The 21,183-nt window shown below is 39.9% G+C and overlaps 1 protein-coding gene across 2 annotated transcripts in view; it reads left to right on the plus strand.

Moving 5' to 3' along the window:
- The window catches only part of LOC119652955 (roundabout homolog 2), a 63,411-nt gene that overhangs the window by 31,097 nt on the left and 11,131 nt on the right, over positions 1-21,183 (plus strand). For both annotated transcript variants that reach the window (XM_038057350.1, XM_038057351.1), the window contains 9 exons: positions 4,352-4,545; positions 12,493-12,595; positions 13,551-13,835; positions 13,929-14,063; positions 16,259-16,390; positions 16,451-17,101; positions 17,254-17,531; positions 17,745-17,864; positions 17,972-18,245. In XM_038057350.1, the coding sequence (XP_037913278.1) occupies positions 4,352-4,545; positions 12,493-12,595; positions 13,551-13,835; positions 13,929-14,063; positions 16,259-16,390; positions 16,451-17,101; positions 17,254-17,531; positions 17,745-17,864; positions 17,972-18,245 (2,172 nt within the window). The remainder of the gene's footprint in view (positions 1-4,351; positions 4,546-12,492; positions 12,596-13,550; positions 13,836-13,928; positions 14,064-16,258; positions 16,391-16,450; positions 17,102-17,253; positions 17,532-17,744; positions 17,865-17,971; positions 18,246-21,183) is intronic.

Consider the following 21,183-nt stretch of genomic DNA (forward strand, 5'->3'; position numbering starts at 1 on the left):
AAAGTACCGTTCTTGTCATTAACACAACAGAAGTGTTCGATATCCTGTGTGCGTTCATCACGGCTTTTAGCAAGTCGGTACAGATCTCTCTCGCCATCCCGAGTGTCCAGTTTATCGTAAAGATTTTTGAAATGGTTCGCTCGGGTGACAGCGACCGCTTTCTTTGCTTCCCGGTTGGCATTCTTATAAATTTGCCAATTAGCAGGCGTTTTATCGTCGAGAAATTTGTGGTAGAGGCGTTTCTTTTCACGGACCTTCATTTCAACATCATCATTCCAAAGCCAAGTATCTCGGTTGATGTACCGCTTACCCGGCTTGGTGACCCCGAGGGTTGCAGAGGCCGCTTTGTGGATCGTGTCTTTCATTTGGTTCCATGATTCTTCCACATTCGTAATGGTTGGCAATCGTATGAGTGAGACCGTTTCTTCGTTCTTCTCACCAAATCGCCACCATTTAATGCGCGGCGGGCCAGTGCGTTCCTCACGCCGTTTTATCGGTGGTTTAATTCGCAGGACAGCAATCAACGGCCGATGTTGAGGTGCGATGGTCTCATAGGGAACGACTTTGCAATCAGTGACAGTGGTAAAATGTTGACGTCTTATGAGAATATAGTCGATTTGCGTTTTATTGTTCCCACTATAAAATGTGGGAAGATGAGACAATCGTTTGATGAACCATGTATTCATAAGTACAAGGTCATGGGTGTCCGCAAAATCGATTATACGCTCGCCACCTTCGTTGCGCGCTCCGAACCCCTTTCCCCCATGGCACCTGTTACCGTCTGCCTTTTCACCCACATGACCATTAAGGTCGCCGGCAATGATTATGTAATCGTCAGCAGGCACGTGACAAGTCTTTTCATCGAGAAGTTGCCAGAAGGCATCTTTCTCGGCATCAGGTCGGCCTGTCTGTGGTGCATACGCGGTGAAGAAGTGAATAGTGCGATCAGCTGATATAATGGTGAGCTTCATCAGCCGATCATCAAATCGTTCGACTTCTTTAATGGCATCACGGAAACCCTCTGACATGGCAATGCCAACACCATATTGAGTGTGTGGGTTACCAAAATAGAGAAGTTTGTAGCCATTTTTACCGCGTTCGCGTTCAATGTCGCAGCTTTTGGAACCAGACCATCGGGTTTCTTGCAGAGCGCAGATGTCAATGCACCTTTTCCGAAGGGCTCTTGCGAGTTCCTCGGTCTTTCCAGTTAGGGTACCAACATTTAGCGTGCAGACACGTATTTGTTTTGTTCGTTGTGTGCGGACTAACTTGCTTACGTCCTGACGCCGTCCATGCGTCAAGAACCCTTGCCCATTTCTCGACAGGACCGGGGCCCGTCCTGCCGCGTCGACTGAGGTGGACGCCCTAGCATTTCTCCGAGGCCTGTGACTTAATCCGATCATCATGTTTGTAACGACATTCTATGCATTTTCTTGGTCGACCTGTCGCGGGGCCTGTCACCAAGAGAGATCAGGTAGGATTTAGCATAGTAGAATAACTCCAACTATACTCTATTTATCTCTTTCCCTGATCTCAGCATTTTATTTTTGTTTTACTGAGGATAGTACAGAGTACGTTGCCTCAAACCCTCCTCCTTTACCTGGGCTTGGGACCAGCATACTATGTTAATAGCATGGCGGAGTTGTTTTATGAGTTGCTAAAATTAGGCGAAACGGTAAATGCAGCCCGCAATCAACAAAAACCAATTGTAACTGAGTGTTGGATGCAAAGAATATACAAACGTCATCAGCTAACCGCGCTTTTTTTAGGAATGAAATATGAAATCTGTCGCAAATGCTGTTATATTCTTGAGATCATCCTATCAGTGAAAATCTATTTACTTTTAAACTCTGCTAATGGAACAGGGATGCTGCACACATTTGAACTCTGAAGTAGCAATCCTGAAGACCTTGAAAGGGATCTGAAATCGCCAGGAAGTTAACCTGGGTCGAAAATGTTGCCAGTATTGATCTGCAACGCCATCAAGGACGGCACCTATTTGGATGTACTGCATTCAACTTTGGAGGTCTGTATGTCTATTAAATATCAAAATTTCACAAGCGACAACTTTCCCTTGAAGCATATTCTTTATGAGATGGTTTTCACATTCATTAGGAGATCACAATCCTTGTCACATTGAAATAGACTATACTATGCGTTGTAAAAAATAAGCAGATGTTTAATTGAAGCGGCAGGCTGCTATCAGTTCCGAGCAAGCTGTATAGATGTTTAGGGGTTTGCGTCTTGCTTAGTTCACTTAACTGTAAACTCACACGCAATGAATATTATTATTATAAACATGCGGATGATATGTTAAGAAAATTATTGATTATATAAATATTAAGCTATAAATTGGATAAGTACATAAAACTGGAAGACGCTTCATTAATTTTCTCTGATTCTGTTTCTACACTGACGTCGAAAAACAATTTTCACTATCAAAAATTGTTTGTCGAGGTCATGGGCAACGCGGTTCGCAATTGCGTGCGTTCGATACGCAAGTTGCTCACTCCGCTATAGCCTTACAGATATGTAATACGCGCGGAATTTTACAGATTGTTATTCTTGCATTGGACAAATGTTCAATCAACTGGGAGCAGGTTCACGTGACATTTTTCGTATCCTAATCCGTAAAAATCCTGTAATTTCATTATTGTATGCAACCCTGCGGCCATATGAAAATGTTAGTCTTCATTTATTTTCATTAACGGCGAATGCCAATAGGTTTGTGATAAGGAGTTCGGTACATGGAGTGCTTATAATACGTTGTTGTTTTTCTTGTTTTCTTCAATATATGGCTAAGGGCACCATTTCTTTAGGAGAAACAATGATGCGTTCAAGTGGTCTACTCTTTTTCCAATGGAATTTCGCCTAGAGCGGAATTATGGTAATGCCTGAAATGTTGAACGAAACTTTGTTAAGCACTCCCCTCCATGACCTCAGGCTCCTTCCCATAAATAAGATTGTACATGTGCTTACACACATACAATCCTTCTGTACTTGAGAAATAACCTTCCCCCACTATTCAGTCAGTAGAACGGGTTGTTTGATGCGATGCTCGGCTAAAGTATACGAGTTTGATGATATACATATATTAAAACAAGAAAAGGGTAAACGGGAAAAAAGACAGAATGGGGAGCGAAAAGTAGCACTTTTTCGCCCTACATTTTATTCTAATTAAAAGCTAGTCACGTGCGGAATACAGTATAAAAGTGATATCTACACGAAGAAGGCATGTTTTTAAACCTATGTATGATAGCCTGGAGAAGTCGTGTGGCCGGTTCGTGACGAATGACTGACTTTTTGATTCTGGACTATTCACAAACGGAAAGTGTAACTAATTATGATTTCAACTGACGCTTGATGCTTTCGCATGTGAATAATGTATGAGTCGCATTGATTTCGTTCCAGGTGAAATAGATTGATATTTTCAATTCCATTCACCAAAATTTAAAGTGTGTTATATCTAAACAAGAGAACATTGGTTTCTGCTTGGTTTAATATTGCTGTCTTTTTTACCTTTTGAACTGGCCGGAGACCCTCCTGAAAAAATGATTGTCTTTATTTTCACATCTGCGGTTTTCATTTAACTTCTCCTATCCTCTTCATTTCATGCTATGTACCTTGTACTTATTTCCTTAAAAATAGCATCGACGATCCCAACAACAGACATGTCCCTTAATTGCTCTTAACATAAAAACATAATCTCAATATAAATTCCATTACACATTATTCCCTATTAATTTATGTTTTCCATGCGAACAGAGTCGTTTACCCGAATCGGGGGAACTGAAAATGGAAATATGAAAAATTACCCGGGAGAGAATCTAGTCATAATTCAAATAACAATTCAATCGAATTTTAACGGCGTCATTTGGAGTGTAAAAAGCAAAGGAATTACCTTTTTTCGTGTGTAATGAGATCAAGACCTCCAAAAGTCCTTAATGCGATTAATGGTTTACGATGACAACGAATGAATTTAAGTGCTTCTGCCTCGTAAAACTATGACTACTATTTTTTCATGAGCCTCGACTTCCCTATACGTTTCGTGTTGCTTTCTATACGCGGTAACGCAAGGCCTTTATCTGCAGTTTCATTCTGTTCTATATTTCTCTATATATATGGCATAAAGTGCCATCTTTTCCATTAAACTGCCAGACAGTTAACCAGCCATTGTCCCCGATGTCGTCAATTTAATGACCAACGCTTTATGCAGGATTTGAGGATGATGGCCATAAGAGACACTGACGGAATATCTTATTAATTTGTTGTATTTTATAACCTACGATCCATTTTTAAAAAGAATTAAAACCATCTTAATTTACACCAGGAAATTTTTATTCAATTTCAGGCTACGAAAATCCTCGAATAGTAGAGCATCCGCTTGATGTGATAGTACCAAGGAATGATCCTGTTACATTGAATTGTAAGGCGGAGGGTCATCCAACTCCGACTGTACAATGGTATAAGGACGGAGAAGAACTGCGAATAGATCCAGGATCACATCGGTTATTGTTGCCTTCTGGTGGATTATTTTTTCTGAAGGTTTGTAATTGAAACCAGTAATGATTTTTGATGCCATACTCACCCAATTTTAGAATGAATGTTTAGTTTTTCTAGTAAAAATAATTATCTTATCAGAAAGTACATATATTCTAGAGAGAGTATGTTACCATTGCTGTTCCATGCGATAGTTGATTATTTAGGTTTTAGCAGTTCCTTAATTCGCGCGAGTCTAAAGAGCGCATATAGCATCGTGCATCACGTTAGTAACAGCTTTTACGCAAGTATGTATATAAAGACAACCCTATTTATTGCTACATATAAATACAGATTCGCAGTTGCCTAATGTCTGTCATCCTAGCACTGTTTTATATTTATTTGTATGTAATTGCATCAACCATTACTTTTAGACAACTTGAAATTTCTTCCCAAAATTCGGACTTTACATTCCTGAAAATTTCAGAGAGTCTTAAGTTTTTATTGATATGCCTGCCACACTTCGCACTTTACTTTTCGGATGATAGTAGAGCCCAGCACACGGGTTCTTCTGGTATTAGGTTTTGTCGCAGAGCATACCAGATGACCCAAATCACGATTATTTGACCAATGTCGCGAATACGGTTGTCAAGAATGCGTTCAAAAATCTCCATGGTAAGGGACAGCAACCGGATTGGGCAGTAATTTGAACATTTTGCTGCACAACGTTTCTTTTTCTTTCTTGTCAGTCAGGTGGTATTCTACCTTCCTCACGAACCCGATTGACGAATTCCTCGAGTCACAGTGTCGGGTCCCAGCTGTCCGCTTTCCAGAGGTCAGTGGCGCTGTCAGATGGAAACGCCGGCAGTGCTTGTGGAAGTGGAGAATGGACCAATTCTTTCGTTGAAATCTCCTCGAAAGATTCTCGCTATCTATCCGTCGCACATCGTCGGTCGGTTACCAAAAAACCGTTCTTGCCATTAAACACAATCAAAATGTTCAATATCTTGTGTGCGAGTGTCCAGTTTATCGTTAAGATCTTTGTTGAGGAATTCCTAGGGTAACAGCGATCGCTTTCTTTGCTTTCCCGTTGGCATTCTTATAAATTTTCCAATTGGCCAACATTTTATCGTCGAGAAACTTGTGGATGCGGTGTTTCTTTCACCGACCTTCATTTGGACATTATTGCTCAAAAGCCAAGTATGCACCGCTTACCTGCCCTGGTGATCCCGAGGGTTGCATAGACCCCTTTGTGAATTGTATTTTCCACGATTCTTTTATATTCGTAATCGCGTGAGCTCTTTTCTTCATCTTTCTCACTTCTTCTATTTGTGGTGCACATGCGATGGAAAAGTAAATAGTGTGATCAGCCGAAATAATCGGTCATTAAATCGCTCGACTTCTTTAATGGCATCACGGAAACCCTCGAAGATAGCAATGCCAGCACCGTATTGAGTCTACCCCGTCGACTGAGGTAGACGCCCTAGGATTTCTGGCTGTGTGTGTCTCACACGCATTGTTTCCCAAAACGGTTACACCAATTGAAAGGAAATGTAGTGGATATATGGAAACTGTGAAAACCCACGCATACAGTGGCATAAATTTGCCTTGAGTTTAAGAGAGAGCCCATACATGCAAGGCGGGGCTATAAGAAAATCGCCTAATGTACCCGTTTGGGGTATTAAATGAAAAGTCTCAATTAGACGACCAGATTACGACGTAAATTTACAGATTTACATTCATGTTTAGAGCTAAAGTTTATACCATACCTTCCATACTTTTCCCCACCGCCTTTAAATAACCTTCAATTCGAAGCAAGATACCAACGGAAACTGGTTGTTAGCGTAGTTTCCAGAAGAAATTAGTTGCGGTAATGGTTCTTGAAAATAGTGCACAATTGAATGCATATTCAAGTGGAAATGCCGTGCAGTAAATGTTCCTTGCATAAAGAAACATAAAGCTAAAGCTTCATACCTGAGATCTTCATTTTTTTCGAGATAAGATATGGGATGAACGTTAGATGAGAGAGTTCAAATAATAGAAAAATATACGTTAAAATGTGACTAAACCCAACATACATTTCATCAATATACGAGAAACCCCTTTTAAATTCATCTTAGGGGTACAATACAGGTCATAGTATTAGCCATAAGAAAAGTTGTAGTTTATTTGTGTGAATTCACACACAATTCTCAATATCACGACTAAAAAGCCCAAAATTTTGAAATTTTTTTAATAAAAAGATAAGTGTATAACATTTGGAGCGTCTAGCTTTAATTTTAATATATACTATATTTATATATGTCTTGATTTTAAATAGTAATATTCTTGGAGACATCTATTTCTCGATATTCTCTACACGCATTCCTACAGATTTGAAAATAGAATATTGAGACTGTAAAACCGTCGAGACAATTTTATGATGCCCATTGCAGTCTGGAAGGGATCCTCTTGTGTTAAAACATACACTTTATTAGGGGTGCGTGAGATCCCGCCCGCCAGCTGTAATTTCAAGTGGCATCCTATCAATTTTCTAAGGATGTTGTGTAGTATTTATCAAGAACGTTTTGAGAGAGCACGCACTTCTTCGCTTTATGGGATTGCTTTATGATTTGCCGTTTTCTGCTACGGCGTTTCCATGTCTTCTGTTAAGGAAAAATGGAAAAACCCTCTAATATTAGGAGCATATATAACAGTGAAGATAAATGCATACAAGCGCAGCGGTTGAGTTGAAACTACGACGCCTCGATGTCACCACCAAGTTTTATTATGAATAAAAACATAGACATGGAATGGAAAAGGACGTGGAATAACATCACAGCAATAGCTTTGAAAAAGAAAAAGATTCACAAGACAATTGCTTTGCTATATGCGAATATACGTCCATATATGGTTGTTCCTTCACGTCGTTGCCGGCACTCTGAAGTCCTCAAGAGTGGGCAGAATCAAGGCAAAGAGCAGAGAGCCTCGCTAGAAACCACTTAAGAGCGTGTCACCACTTGAGTGTCTTCACTTCTAACACTCAACTGCCTACAGTTATCTTTCCCCCGAATAGTCGACAACAATATGTGGTCCTACTTGCCGGCTTCCGTGCTAGTGTTTTTATTCCACTGCTCTGAAGTTTCCAGCTTTTTTAATTATTTTCTATTTATAAAAATTCACACCATATGGTAGAAAATAATATTTATGTTTAGAATAAGGGTTTGTCTCAGACATTATGTTTGGTCTTCAAAGGATGTCTCTGTTGGTCGTTTTTTAGTTTTCTGTAAAACAAAACCCTGACGCATTTATTCAGGAATGACTCAAAATTTGGTGGAATGTTGGAACTATGGACGCCCCTGTATTTGGATCTGTATCTCGCTGGCATAGTGTTCCTGGCTCGAATTACAACACCACCTACAATCGCTTCCTACAATCAGGTTAGAGCGAATACTGAAATCATTCACAACACAGCCCTCCGTAACACCTATAAGGGGAAAAGGGAAAAAACAGATGTCCTGGAAATGAAACATCAACAAATTATCTTCACAACCACCTCAAGAACGATATCATTGATACGGCCACAAAGATACTTGGCCCCAGCCGCAGAAAATGTCGAAACGGCTGGTTTGACGATGAATATAAGCTAACCATGGAGCAGAAGAATGCTGTATATCGAGTAATGTTGCATCCTCAAAGAACGCGCAGAGACCTACCAAGAACTCCGTCGAATGGAGAAGCAACTTCACAGACGGAAGAAAGAAGCCCGGAAGAACCGGGCATTATCTGTTTCATACATAAAAAGGGGGATATCACGCAGTGCAGCCATTCTAGAGGTATTACGTTGCTGAGTGCTATCTATAAAATATTCCCCGCTATCTTGCTAGGCCGGATAGCCCCATACGCTCAGAACATCATTGGCTTTACTCCCGGCAAATCAGCAACATATCAGATTTTCTCTCTGCGGCAACCGATGGAAAAACTGTTGGGATATGGACATCAGTTTCACCAACATTTCATCGACTTTAAAACCGCCTACGATAGCATAGCCAGGGTAAAACTGTACACGGCCAGACCAGAGAATTTGGTATTCCCACGAAATAAATAAGACTGAGTAGACTGATCCTGACCAATGTGAAAGGCCAGATAAAAGCGGCAGGATCACTCTCGAGACTATTCGACATCAACAACGATCTAAGAGAAGGGGATGCCCTATCGTGCGTGTTCTTCAACCTGGCCCTGGAGGGAGTGATTCACGATGCCGACGTAAATGCCAGAGGCACCATCCAAGTCCACCCAACTACTGGCGTACGCTGAGTATATTGACATTATTGGGGAAAACAACCCGAGATGTACAGTCTACCTTCATTCAGATCAAGCAGGCGGCGCGAGAGAGACTACAACTTTTTGAAAATTTCTCCTATCTAGAGTCGAAAATCACAACCGATAACAGCTATGACAATGAAATTCGCGCACAGTTGTTGGCAGCCAACAGAGCCTATTTCACCTTACAAAAACTGTTTTGCTCGAAGCGTCTCACCATAGGGTCAAAGTTCTTACTGTATAAGACAATGATCTTGCCAATCCTTATGTATTCCTCGGAAACTTGGGTTGTTAGCAAGAAAAATTGCGAACTCTTGACCGGATTCGAGAGAAGAATCCTGTGAAGAATTTTTGGCCCCTACATGAGGATGGACGATTCCATAGCCTACATAGTGACGAAATCTATGAGCGATACTACGGCCGTCTGGTTGTGGACAAAATCCAGTAGCAGAGGTTGCGTTGGGTGGGTAACTTAATCCGTACGCATGTGGATGATCCAACCCCCAGATCTAGAGAATAAAACGAAGAGGGAATCAACCAAATCGAAGAATAAATGACCGAGCAAATTCAAAAAGTATCCGGAAAAACGGAGTGTAACAAAATATAGTTCATACGAAAAATGTGCTATTTTGTGTCTTCTTGTTAGTACTGACTTGTATGAAATGTCCTGACTTGTCTTCACAAAAAACAAAAATTGAGAAAACAAAATATTGTGACTTTCGACTTGAAATGTGTGGTTATATTCTATCGAATCAGTAAATAAAAAAAAAGTGCTGACTGTGAAAAGTGCCCTTAAACGGGTTTCGGAAATGAATTTTGAGCTAATTGGAATGTTGTTCACCTGAAATGGAAAAACTACAAAACTACGCGTACCTGAAGCGCTTAGCTTCTAGTTTCCGACTTGTTTCATCTTCGTGGGCTAATTTTATTGATTTCACAAAGAAATATGACACGTATGCATAAGGAGAACAATATTCAGGATGGTCGGTAGTATGAATGAGGCGGCGAGCTGCCTAAATCGAAGGAAAATTGATATTTTTTCTAGGCGGTGTCCCGAATTACTGATACCAAGGGATAACATGACAACGAGGTTTCACTTCGTTAAGAAGTTAGAAACACGTTGAAGTAACAAGGCAAACTGGGAGAGCGTGGCTGCGATATCCGGCTTAAACCAGCAACTGAATACTTGGTACACTGACGGATCCCTCATAGCAGAGGGAGCGGGTGCCGGTGTCATTGGTCCAAGGAAAAAGTACTTTGAGTCAATGGTCAGGTACACTAGCATATTCCAGGCGGAAATATAAGCCATAGACAAATGTGCCTCCTTTAATCTGCAAAGGAACTACAGGGGGCAGAACATAGCTATTCTTACCGATAGCCAAGCAGCGATCAAGGCACTTAGGTTCAACCAGGTGAAGTCTAAACTGGTATGGGAATGCCCTGAGAAACTGAATACACTCGGCTGGTCCAACAAGGTCTGGATACTTTGGGTTCCATGCCATGCTGGGTTGGAAGGCAACGAGGCAGCGGACGAAATAATCAAGAAGGGAGCTGGGACGCCTTTACCAGAACCCTTCTGTGGAATCAGAAACGGTTTCATGGCTATGAATCTAAGAAATGAAGAGTTAACGAATCCGGAATATTCCGTTAGACGGGGGAGGCGAGTACAATGGGCCAACACGGCCTGAGTGCTCAGAAGCTGTAGCTTCTCCCCCACCATACGCACACACACACACACAAGAAATGAAGAGGAACGGTGGAGGGAACTATTCTGGGCGGGCCTATCAGGGATGGAGCAGTCCAGGGTGCTTATTGGGGGATACAAACCCATGCGAACAAAGGATTGCTTAAACCTCACCAAAAAGAACCTCCGAATCATAGTGAGAATTCTCACTGGTCATTGTCGGCTGAACTATCACCTAGGGAAGTTAGGGATATCTACGGACACTGCCTGCAGGTTTTGTGAGGAGAAGGACGAAACCTCTATACACGTCCTGGGACAGTGTCCGGCTTGTGCAAAGTTGGTCGAGGCATCTGGGAGAACACTTAATACCAGATGCAAAGCTGAAAGATCTGGAAGTAGGGAACATACTAAAGTTCCTAACGGTTATAGGCCTGCTTGAGATACTATGATCAATAGGTACACTATAACCAGTAAAAGGGGTACAATAGTTCTTCAAGAACGCGGTGCAACTTTCCCTTGACAGAATAATAATAATAATAATGACCTCCACATCGAAGCTATGACCGAGACAGACTTCTACAAGTACCTAGGAATTCTGCAAGGAACCCATGCTCGAGTTGGTGATCTGAAGGAAGCTCTGCTGTCCGAATTCCTGCGACGTGTAAAGCTGGTACTGAAATCGCATCTCTCGGGGAAGAATAAAATAAGCGCGTTGAATGTATTCACTATCCCTTCACTGGCTTATGCATTCGGAATATTGCCGTGGACGAAGACCGATCTGGAAAACGTCCAGCGGCGGATACGGACAACTATGTCCAAATTCCGAATGCATCACCCAAAGTCTGCCGTGGAGCGGATGAACCTGCCTGGCGAGTCCCTTGCATGCAGCTGTCTGTAAAGCAGACTGTGGGCTGACTCCACTTAACTTGAAGGATCTTTCAATCCTCTGAGTGGGGTGAAGTCGGACCAAGAGCGGATCGACGAATGGAAGTCGAAGGCAATGCACGGTAAACACGTGAATTGTCTTTGGCAGCCAGAACAGATGGCTGTGTGCTGGGGAGCTCTTTGCTGAGACGGAGGGGTTCATGTGTGCCATTCAGGATGGCGTGGTCGCCACCCGAGCTTATAAAAAGCACATCATGAAAGAACGGGTGGAGAACGACCAGTGCAGAATGTGTCGTTTGGCGTTAGAGACGTTGGACCATCTCATTTCTGGCTGTACTGTTATGACACCGGTGCAATACATCACCAGGCATAATGCTGTATGTAAGGTTATCCATCAAAACCTTGCATACAAGCGTGAGCTGATCACGGGGACATGTCCGGTTTACCGATATGAGCCGCAAGCAGTACTTGATAGTTCTGCTTACAGCATATATTGGGACCGGCAAGTTCTGACTGATCGCCATACCGCACACAACAAGCCTGACGTTCTGCTAGTTGACAAGACGGGTCGCTCCGCGTATATTATTGATGTTGCTATCCCCCATAATAGCAACATTGAACGGAAATACGTGGAGAAAAAGGTGAACTATGAGCCATTGGCTCGGGAAATCAAAGAAATTTGGCGTCTCATGCTGGTGGTCGTAGTGCCCATAATATTGTCAGCTACAGGTATTGTACCTAAATCCTTGACGGCTTCCCTTGATGTCCTGGGACTTTCGCGCAGTCTGGTTCAAACCATGCAGAAGTACACCATTCTGCATACGTACTCGATGTTGCGGGGAGTGCTCGACGGATTCTCCCACTGACCTGCCACCGGCCGCCATCACCAGTGCCCCTTTAGTCTTTAAGTAGGTAGGATCGTCCGAGCCTAAATGCTTGGCACTTAGTGCTAGTATTAGGTAAAATCCGGCATCTGCCGAGATTGTGATAACTCGGAAATAATAATTCATATGGTTTTTGTGATATCATCTTTTCTTCGCTATGGTTCTCCGGTTTTCAAAATTAATTTTCCATTGCTTTTTTTCTAGGATAGCCTACACATTGTATTGGTGAAATTTAACGTGTATTATTTTTATTTCCAGGTCATCCACGCTAGGCGAGAAAGTGACTCTGGAGTGTATTGGTGTGAGGCTAAAAACGAATTTGGATTGGCAAGAAGTAGAAATGCTACGCTAAAAGTAACATGTAAGCTTCCAAAGTTTTCTAAGAAAAGTATAAATAAAATAATCAAGTTCGATCTAGACGGCTCTTAAGCATGAAAAAAATTCTAAAATGACAATAAATTAGAATATGCATGAACTGCCCCCACAAGCGAACTCACTTGGTTCGAACGTTTAATAGCAAAAATCACCTGAGAGCCTCCCACTATTAGTCCGCAACCGTGCATTCAGAGTTCCGTAACGTACTAAAAAGTTTCAGTTTTATAATTGCGCGAAGAATATCCTGATGAAAATTCTACATCCTTGCTTAAACCATGCACAGTTGACTCACATTACTTGGGATGTTTATCCATCATAATATCTGCATGTGCAAAATATTCTCCCGTGAAAAGAGATCCTTACTTATCCTGAGTTTTCTCATTCATTCACTGGACTCGGTTTGCAAGTTCCGGTGTTCTTCATTTGCTCTCTGTTCCACGTTAAAATTCCAACTCCTCGACCTGCAATTATTGAGGATTAGCTATAATATAGGGATTAACCAAGAATCCCTTCCACGTAACTCACAGCAGAGAAGTTTCCTGCATTATGAAGTAAATATAAAGGAGAGAGAGGAACATGAAAGCGGGAAAAGTTTGGAAGAACTTCAGATATGAAGCCAGATTCATGGAGTCGTTGGTCAACTTTTATGGGTGCACGTTAACAAAGGGATTATATGAGAAGAAACAGAAGTTTCATAATATGTATGTCTGTGGAATGAAGTTCTATTTTGCTGGAATTAAACGATTCTTTAGATCATTGGGATAACGTCATAAAACGAAATGAGCGGATTTTATTTTATATCATTTCGATGTTCTCCCTGGACTACGGCAAGAATCATGAAATTTTCTCTAAGCCAAACATACTTGAATGTTGCCATCTAATTTCACGTTTGAATGCACCCTTCTAATGAAGTCCTTTTTTCTACTCTTGTAATCTTGCAGATTTACGGGATGATTTTCGACTAGATCCGCAGAACACTGAAACGGCTCAGGGTGAAACAGTTCTGCTGGAGTGTGTCCCACCACGTGGTAATCCTGAGCCTACGATTACCTGGCGTAAGAACGGTCAAAGAATGGATCTGAGCATTTCAAAAAGAATTTCGCTAACGACTGGGGCATATTTGGAAATTAAGGATGTTCGACAGTCTGATGACGGACGATATCAATGTGTCGCTCACAATGCGGCAGGTACGAGAGAGTCGGCGATAGCATTTTTAAAAGTCCGTGGTAAGAATCTCCAACTTTGAAATTTGACCTTTGACTCAGTATTTCGGATAATCTTTGGAAAAAAATTAATTCTTATGTGTTCATACGTTACAGTTCGTCCATTTATCATTCGGGGTCCAGGGGACCAGAAAGCTGTGGTTGGAGGTTTTGCAATTTTGCAATGTAGAGTGGGTGGCGATCCAGTTCCTGATGTTCTTTGGAGACGAAGCACTGGAAATATGCCTCTAGGTAAGTACGGTTCTCCATAAAATTTAAAGATAATGAAAAGTATTAGGTTAATTATAAGCTTGGTGCCGAGAATGGAATTTACAAAGTTCAAATTACCTTAGCTTCTTGGATCGTCATTCAATCCAAAGCACAATGGTTGAGAGGGCAAAGCGTCAGCCTGTCAATTTCGCTGCTCTGGGTTCGAATCATAATCGTCATGGGTGCTGAAAACAAAACCATCATTAAAATCGATTGACACATTACATTGCTGCACAGTTTACACGTAAACGATTTTTTCACCACAATATGGTCATGTGGAGTATCAAATAAAAAATCTCGATTAGTAACTTTCCGAAACAGATATTAGATTTAGATTTGGTTGCAAATGGTAAGAGTTCGGGAGTCCGAAATGGGTCAACTACTTTAAGGACCCGTTCTCAGGAACAAGCCAACCGAAAAGTCTGAAAAGCATTATGATGGTTCATGGATGTGGTATGTAGGCCTCAAAATACTCTCCGTTACGATATCTGTCAAAATAAAAGTAATAATAGTTTATTATTATAATTGACAAATTTTGATGAGGGGCATCGAACTGGAACGTTTGGGGGAAATCCTACTATTGTTGACAAAGTTATCGAAGCCCAAATTAATGATAATCGTTGTCGGGACAATCTAATTATCCCTTGAAGTTCGTTACAGCACTTCCCTCAAGACCGTAACGGCACACTACAGGATTACAGTATCCTGTAGGACACGCGTCAAGTTACCACTACCTAAGAGATAAAATACCGGTACTACCTCAAATTGAATATCGGATATATTCTATATTACCAGCTATATATAAGTGTGAGCATCGTGTTCACAAATATTGTCATTTAAAAGATCGACAAAACTTTTCATACCTGAAACGGCGAGCTTCCGGTTTCCGATTTGTTTGAGTTTGTCCCCATACATACGAAAGGAAATTTTTTTTCACCAAATATGGTTATGTTTGATACACATCATGACCATATTTTGTGAAAAAAATGTACAACCTCCTTTCGTTTGTATGAGGACAAATTCAAAATAAACACAAAATGACACCCAAAGTCCTTTCCGAAACTGGCGTTATTTCTGATATTGGGTGAAATATAGGGGAGGGAGGGAGGGGCTCAAAATGTGTGCCCCAAAAAATCAAACAGGTCTTGTTTTTAGAATCGAGCTAACCGAAAATTCTGAAAAAATCACAGTGATGCAACTATATGAAATCTAGGCCTCAAAATACATTCCATTTCGATATTTGCACAAATAAAGTTAATAATAGTATATTACCATGTTTTAGAAATTTACCGGGAAACCCTACTTAAGTTCATCCCTAGGCCCAGGCCATAATATCGGACATAATTTTGAAAAGTTTGCAACCAATCCGGCTACTATTAACGTAGTTATAGAAGCTCAAAGTTTTGCATTTCAGGTAAATTTATGGCATCCTAAGACGTGTAAGACGTCATCATCACATAAAATGAGCTTATATGAACGGCAGGGTCCATGGCGACGTTTTAGCTTCTCTTGTTGGTTTTTTTTAGTTATTTGCATATCAGTATCAATTATGCGAGGTAGACATGTGTATGTATATGTATGTGCTAATAAAGCTTTGCGGGTAGTAACTAATATAATAGACATGTGTGCACCTGTTTACTAGCAGTTTTTAATTTACGTACATAACATATACATGTATGCTTTTATGCTCGAAGTAAAGTGGAAATATGTGAATATGCGTTGCATCAATTTAGATGCGCACATATATATGTATGCATCGGTTAAATACATTCTGCTGCTTAGAATCTGTACATTTCGCCTTCTTTTCATGCCAAATTCTAACCAATCTAGAGGATAATTTCAAAACTCACTAATTGAGAGCTCCAACAACAGTCGCAATATCGTCGTGGTCTTCATATTAGTTTGATCAACGTCGTTAAATGATCGTAATTTAAAATGACGGGTTGTACGAAACTTGTCTAAGAATCGCTTATTAAATATTAAATGGGGGGAGGGAGAGGTGGAATAGGGTTACTACTTCCAGAGAATTGGCAGTACGTTTGACAAAAAAGTAGGTGTTTGGGGACAAATCCTTTTTATATAAAAATAATTAAAATATTTTTATGATGTAACACCCCATTTTCGTCAATAATGACAATAAAGCAGTTATTTTATTTTTCATTTTCCTTCTTAACAAGGACGAGTACAAATACTTGAAGATCGCAGTCTCAGATTAGACAACTTGAAGCTAGAAGACTATGGAGACTACAGCTGTGAAGCGGAAAATTCCGTTGGTTCTGTGACATCGACAGGACGATTGATAGTCCAAGGTAAGTCTAAAGCAGTTTTTAACTAAACTTGATTTGAAATTTAATTTGATTGATTTTCAGCTCCACCTACATTTGTGATTCGACCAAAATCAAAAATTGTGAAACTAGGCTCTGAAGTGGTATTGCAATGTAAGGCAAAAGGTTACGAGTATCCAACAACATTTTATTCGTTTGAAGGGAACACAACCCGATTATTTCCTAGTTATGATGACGGCAGAATTAAAGTTACAATATCATCGGATTATGCAATCATTTTACGCATTAATAGAATAGAACGCGAAGATGCAGGCAAGGTGGTTGTTTGCAGCGCAACCAATGAAGTTGGGAGCGTTAGCACCCGCATTGTAATAACTGTTGACGAAGAAGATGACCTACCACCACCAGTAATATCTATGGGACCTGTCAACCAAACGCTACCAGTAAAATCAATGGTTACGTTACCCTGCAAAACATTGGGTCATATAGCAGCAAACATATCGTGGTTTCGGTATGGGGTTCCTCTGTCAAATTCAGACCGGATTAACATCACAGAGGACGGAACCTTAACGATAACTGATCTCAATAAAAACCTTGATGCTGGACAGTATACCTGCGTGGCAGGCAGTCTACGTGGAAGATCGTCGAAAAGTGGATATCTTACACTGGAAGTTCCTACAAATCCAAATATAAAGTTTTATAGAACGGAAGAATCCACGTACCCTGGGCCCCCAGGTAAATTTTTTTTCTTCAAAAAACTGTTCCGAATTTTACTAGTTTTACCCGTAAATAACACTAAACTATGATCAAATTTATGTAAGAGAACAAAGTCCTTTGATTCATAAAAAATACACAGAATGTACACTGATGCTTTCTCCTTTTCATAGGAAAACCCCAAATTGTTGAGAAAACCGATGATAGTGTGACAATTTCATGGATACGAAGCAATAAATTGGGAGCGTCTAGTCTTTTAGGATATATCGTCGAGATGTATGGACGGAACGATACTGATGGTTGGGTCACAGTTGGTACACGTATAACAAACACGTCGTTCACCAAAACGGATCTGAAGGCGGGAATCAATTATTTCTTTATTGTACGTGCCGAAAACTCACACGGTATATCGTTACCCGGTCCACTTTCGGAGCCTGTTTCAGTTGGAATGGTAGGTTTCAGTTCGGTCGTATATATTCTCTAGCTAAACTGCTCTTGACATGATTTTTGTTTGCACGAATTGAAAAGTTACGATAATAAGTTATGTGAATTTCTCTTGTAGGGAATGTCTTTTGATTTAGTAGTTGAAATTTAACGGATATCCGCAGGGATATAGATTTGCGACAACTTATTTTTTCAATTTGGTTTTTTTTTTTTTTTGAAGCGGGATTTCAATTTAGCATTGGATTTAAGCGAGGCCCGTGCAAGTCTTTTATCTGGTGACGTAGTCGAGCTTATAAACGCCACTTCCACATCTCCTGGGTCTGTAAAATTATCTTGGCAGGTAAGATAACATTTTAATTCACACATAGGTCTGCATCAATCCTTGCTGGAATAATCCACCATAATCAGCACACTTCTTACTTCATTTTTTTTTTAAATATTCCATAGATAATCAACGGAAAATACGTGGAAGGATTTTATATCTACGCCCATCAGTACTCTGATCCGAGTTATGCATTTACAAACCCCGAATCATTTGTGGAATTGTACCGAAGCAATCCAGAATATAAAATGTTGACAGTACTGAACGGCGGAGGAGCATCAGCATGCACCATAAGTGGATTAATGGAGTATACCGAGTATGAATTCTTCATTGTGCCATTTTATAAGTCTATTGAAGGGAACCCATCAAATCTGCGAATTGCACGTACTATGGAAGATGGTGAGTATACAGCTGCATTCTATATAGCAATTGTTTATTTTTTATTAAGGTTTCGTGTAAACCTTATTAATCATCAGTTTATATTCTGTCTGCCTGTCGGTCATTTTGAAAAAAACGCGTTTGAAAAAAAAATATGTGTAAGTCGCCGTTCGGATAGATGAAGACATTTCTCACCCTCAACTATTACAAGTAAACTTACAGATGGAACTGACGTCAATTATTCATAAATACCTTATTTATATAGCGCTACAAAATTACATAAGAACATAAAGCGACTATTTCTCTTGGATGTGAGTTCCTCTACATCCAACGAGTGGCAGCTTCTTGCGTTGGCTTTAAAGAGGGGCCCCATACATGCGAAAGAAGAAAGGGTGAATATTTTTCTCACAGAATATGGTCATGCAGGGTATCAAAGAAAAAGGCTCGTTTAGTACTCTTCGAGATTGATTTCTGATACTGTATGAAACATATTATAGGAAAGTGAGAACTTGAAATGTATGCTGTGAAAAGTGTAAACGTGTCTCCTGCTCAGAAACAGCCAACGGAAAAATATGAAAAAATCACAATGGTGCATATATATGAAACCCAGGTCGCAAAATACAAACTCAAATAAAGTTAAAAATGACATACCGTATTTTAGAAATTTATTCAAAAACTCACTTTGAGTTCAACCTAGAAGAATCAAATGTTATACGTTAGTATGAATTAATTGAACTGAAATGAATTGACATTTGAGCACACATCATACATAGAATATGTGGTACCTGTGGTATTAAACTTACCTACATATATATATATATATATATGTACATACATATATGTATGAATGCTTTTGCGCATGGAGTAAATCGGAGTAAAAAAAACTTGTTTTTCCTATTTGCTAATGTTAATTTATTATTTATTATTATTTATTATTTTTATACGAATCTAAATCTAGGATGCCATTCTAATTAATTATATGGCTAAATTAGTTTTTCAAAGACATAATTTTAATCATATTTTAAAGACTTATTCGTATATCCTGAAAGAAGAAGAGATTTTTAATTAGTTTTTTGAAAGTTTTTTAAATAACGATGAATAGCATTTGCCTAGATCTGAATTAAATCTAGTGTCTATCGGCTGTTTGCTAATGAATAAGCTTTCATATGCGTCCAGCTAGTTAATTTTTTCTCACCTGTTTTAGCACTTTCACATCGGCGGTGCTTATTTTATGGCCGGATTCCACCATATTTCTTAGTCACCATAGATTTTGTGGGTTTTCAGCGGTACTTGACAGCCAACTCTGCCTCCTTCGTATGCTCCCTAAATCTAATGGCTACCAGCCTTTTTGTTTGCCGAATACACCTTCGGACAATCTGAGCAAGCGATTTTATATATACCGTTTTTCGGTCCTTTTCTCTAGCCAGCTGAGATTCTAGCTGGTAGATACGACTTGATCCTACCAGTTGTATGTCGAACCTTTTTAATGTCCGTTTTAATATTTACAAATGGTTTTAATATGTACGTATGTATATCTTCAAATATGTAAAATAATATTTTGAATTTTTAGCTAAGTACAAAAAGAAAAACGTGCGTAGAAAATTCCTTACATAAGATAAACACGATACCTTTATGGGCCGAAGCGTCCAAGCTTCGGTATTCCGGCTTGTTTGTATCTCTATTAGGTGAACTTCTTTACACTTGCTAATAATATGTGAAGCATAAGAAATTGACTGTTATCGATACAGTATTTTCTAGATCAAATTATTTGTGCAAATAGGTTTTGGTTTTTAACATAAGGAACCACAGAACCTCTTACACTTGGAGCGTCCAGCTTCCGACTAGTTTCATATTCTATCGGGATTCGTTTCTCGTGATTCAGTTTAGAATGACGTCCTTTTCCGCCTGCATGCATTTGGAAACCTGTTATTTTTATGCTTCCCAACTACTTTATTTATCATGCTGTGGTATGTTCATAACACCACCACCCTCTCTTAGCGTTGTGAATTGGCGTTGGCTCCCTTTAAAACTTGAGCATTCAAGAAACTGAGGATGATACATACATGTATGTATACCTCGTCTGCTTCTACTTGCATACTTGTCGTATAGATGTAATTGGCGGTAGGGAGTTCAACTTAAGTATCCTTTTTCCAATTGCTCGTAAATGTTTCTGCTATTTCATTTCAAATTGTGCGGCATGCACACATACCGTTTTCATTCACCATGTTCAAATAAAAACATACTATTCAGCGTTTTGTTGAAAAGCAAATCTCTCGAAAGACGGAAAATAGAGGAAAGGGTAGAAAAGCAAACTTTCCATGCAACATTCATCTGCTCTGAGAATCATAGAGGTAGTTTCGAGGGAGAACGAATTTTAAAATGCTCGGCACCTAATAGAAAGATGCTTGTCTCTATTTATTGTAGATTCTATTTTCATTGAATGCTGAGAGAAATGTGCTTCCAGAATTTATTTGTCCTAAATGAAAACAACGTCGGAAAGGAATGGGTTTAGAATTGAAATTTATATAGACATTAGGAAGTGAGAAGGAACTAGAGAAATAAATTAGATTTTCTTTATTCTAAAAAAAGCGATTTACTTACCTATAATCCGTTGCTTAAAACCCCTTTATCATTATAGGGGGTATTCTATATTGAATTGACCCAGGTCTTTTTCTTGTGAATAGAAGCTTGTCCTACAAAACCTGGCCAGTGGAGTTTCGAAATATGACTATGGGGTGGGGACATCTCTGTTGTATAGTCACAATCTTCTCTATGAGCTCACATTTTCGATTCCGTTCCTAATAACTGGTTGCACCGGAATTAACGCTGTTTAAATCGTCATTTACTTTCCATACGAGCAGCTTTCTACAGTGTGCCCCCTAACCTCCTGATCGGAATCACGCCTCTTCTAGACAGTCTTATTCGAGAAATGGTTGCTTCCGCTATGCGCTGTCTTAGT

This window comes from Hermetia illucens, chromosome 3, assembly GCF_905115235.1.
Source record: "Hermetia illucens chromosome 3, iHerIll2.2.curated.20191125, whole genome shotgun sequence".
Classification (NCBI taxonomy): domain Eukaryota; kingdom Metazoa; phylum Arthropoda; class Insecta; order Diptera; family Stratiomyidae; genus Hermetia; species Hermetia illucens.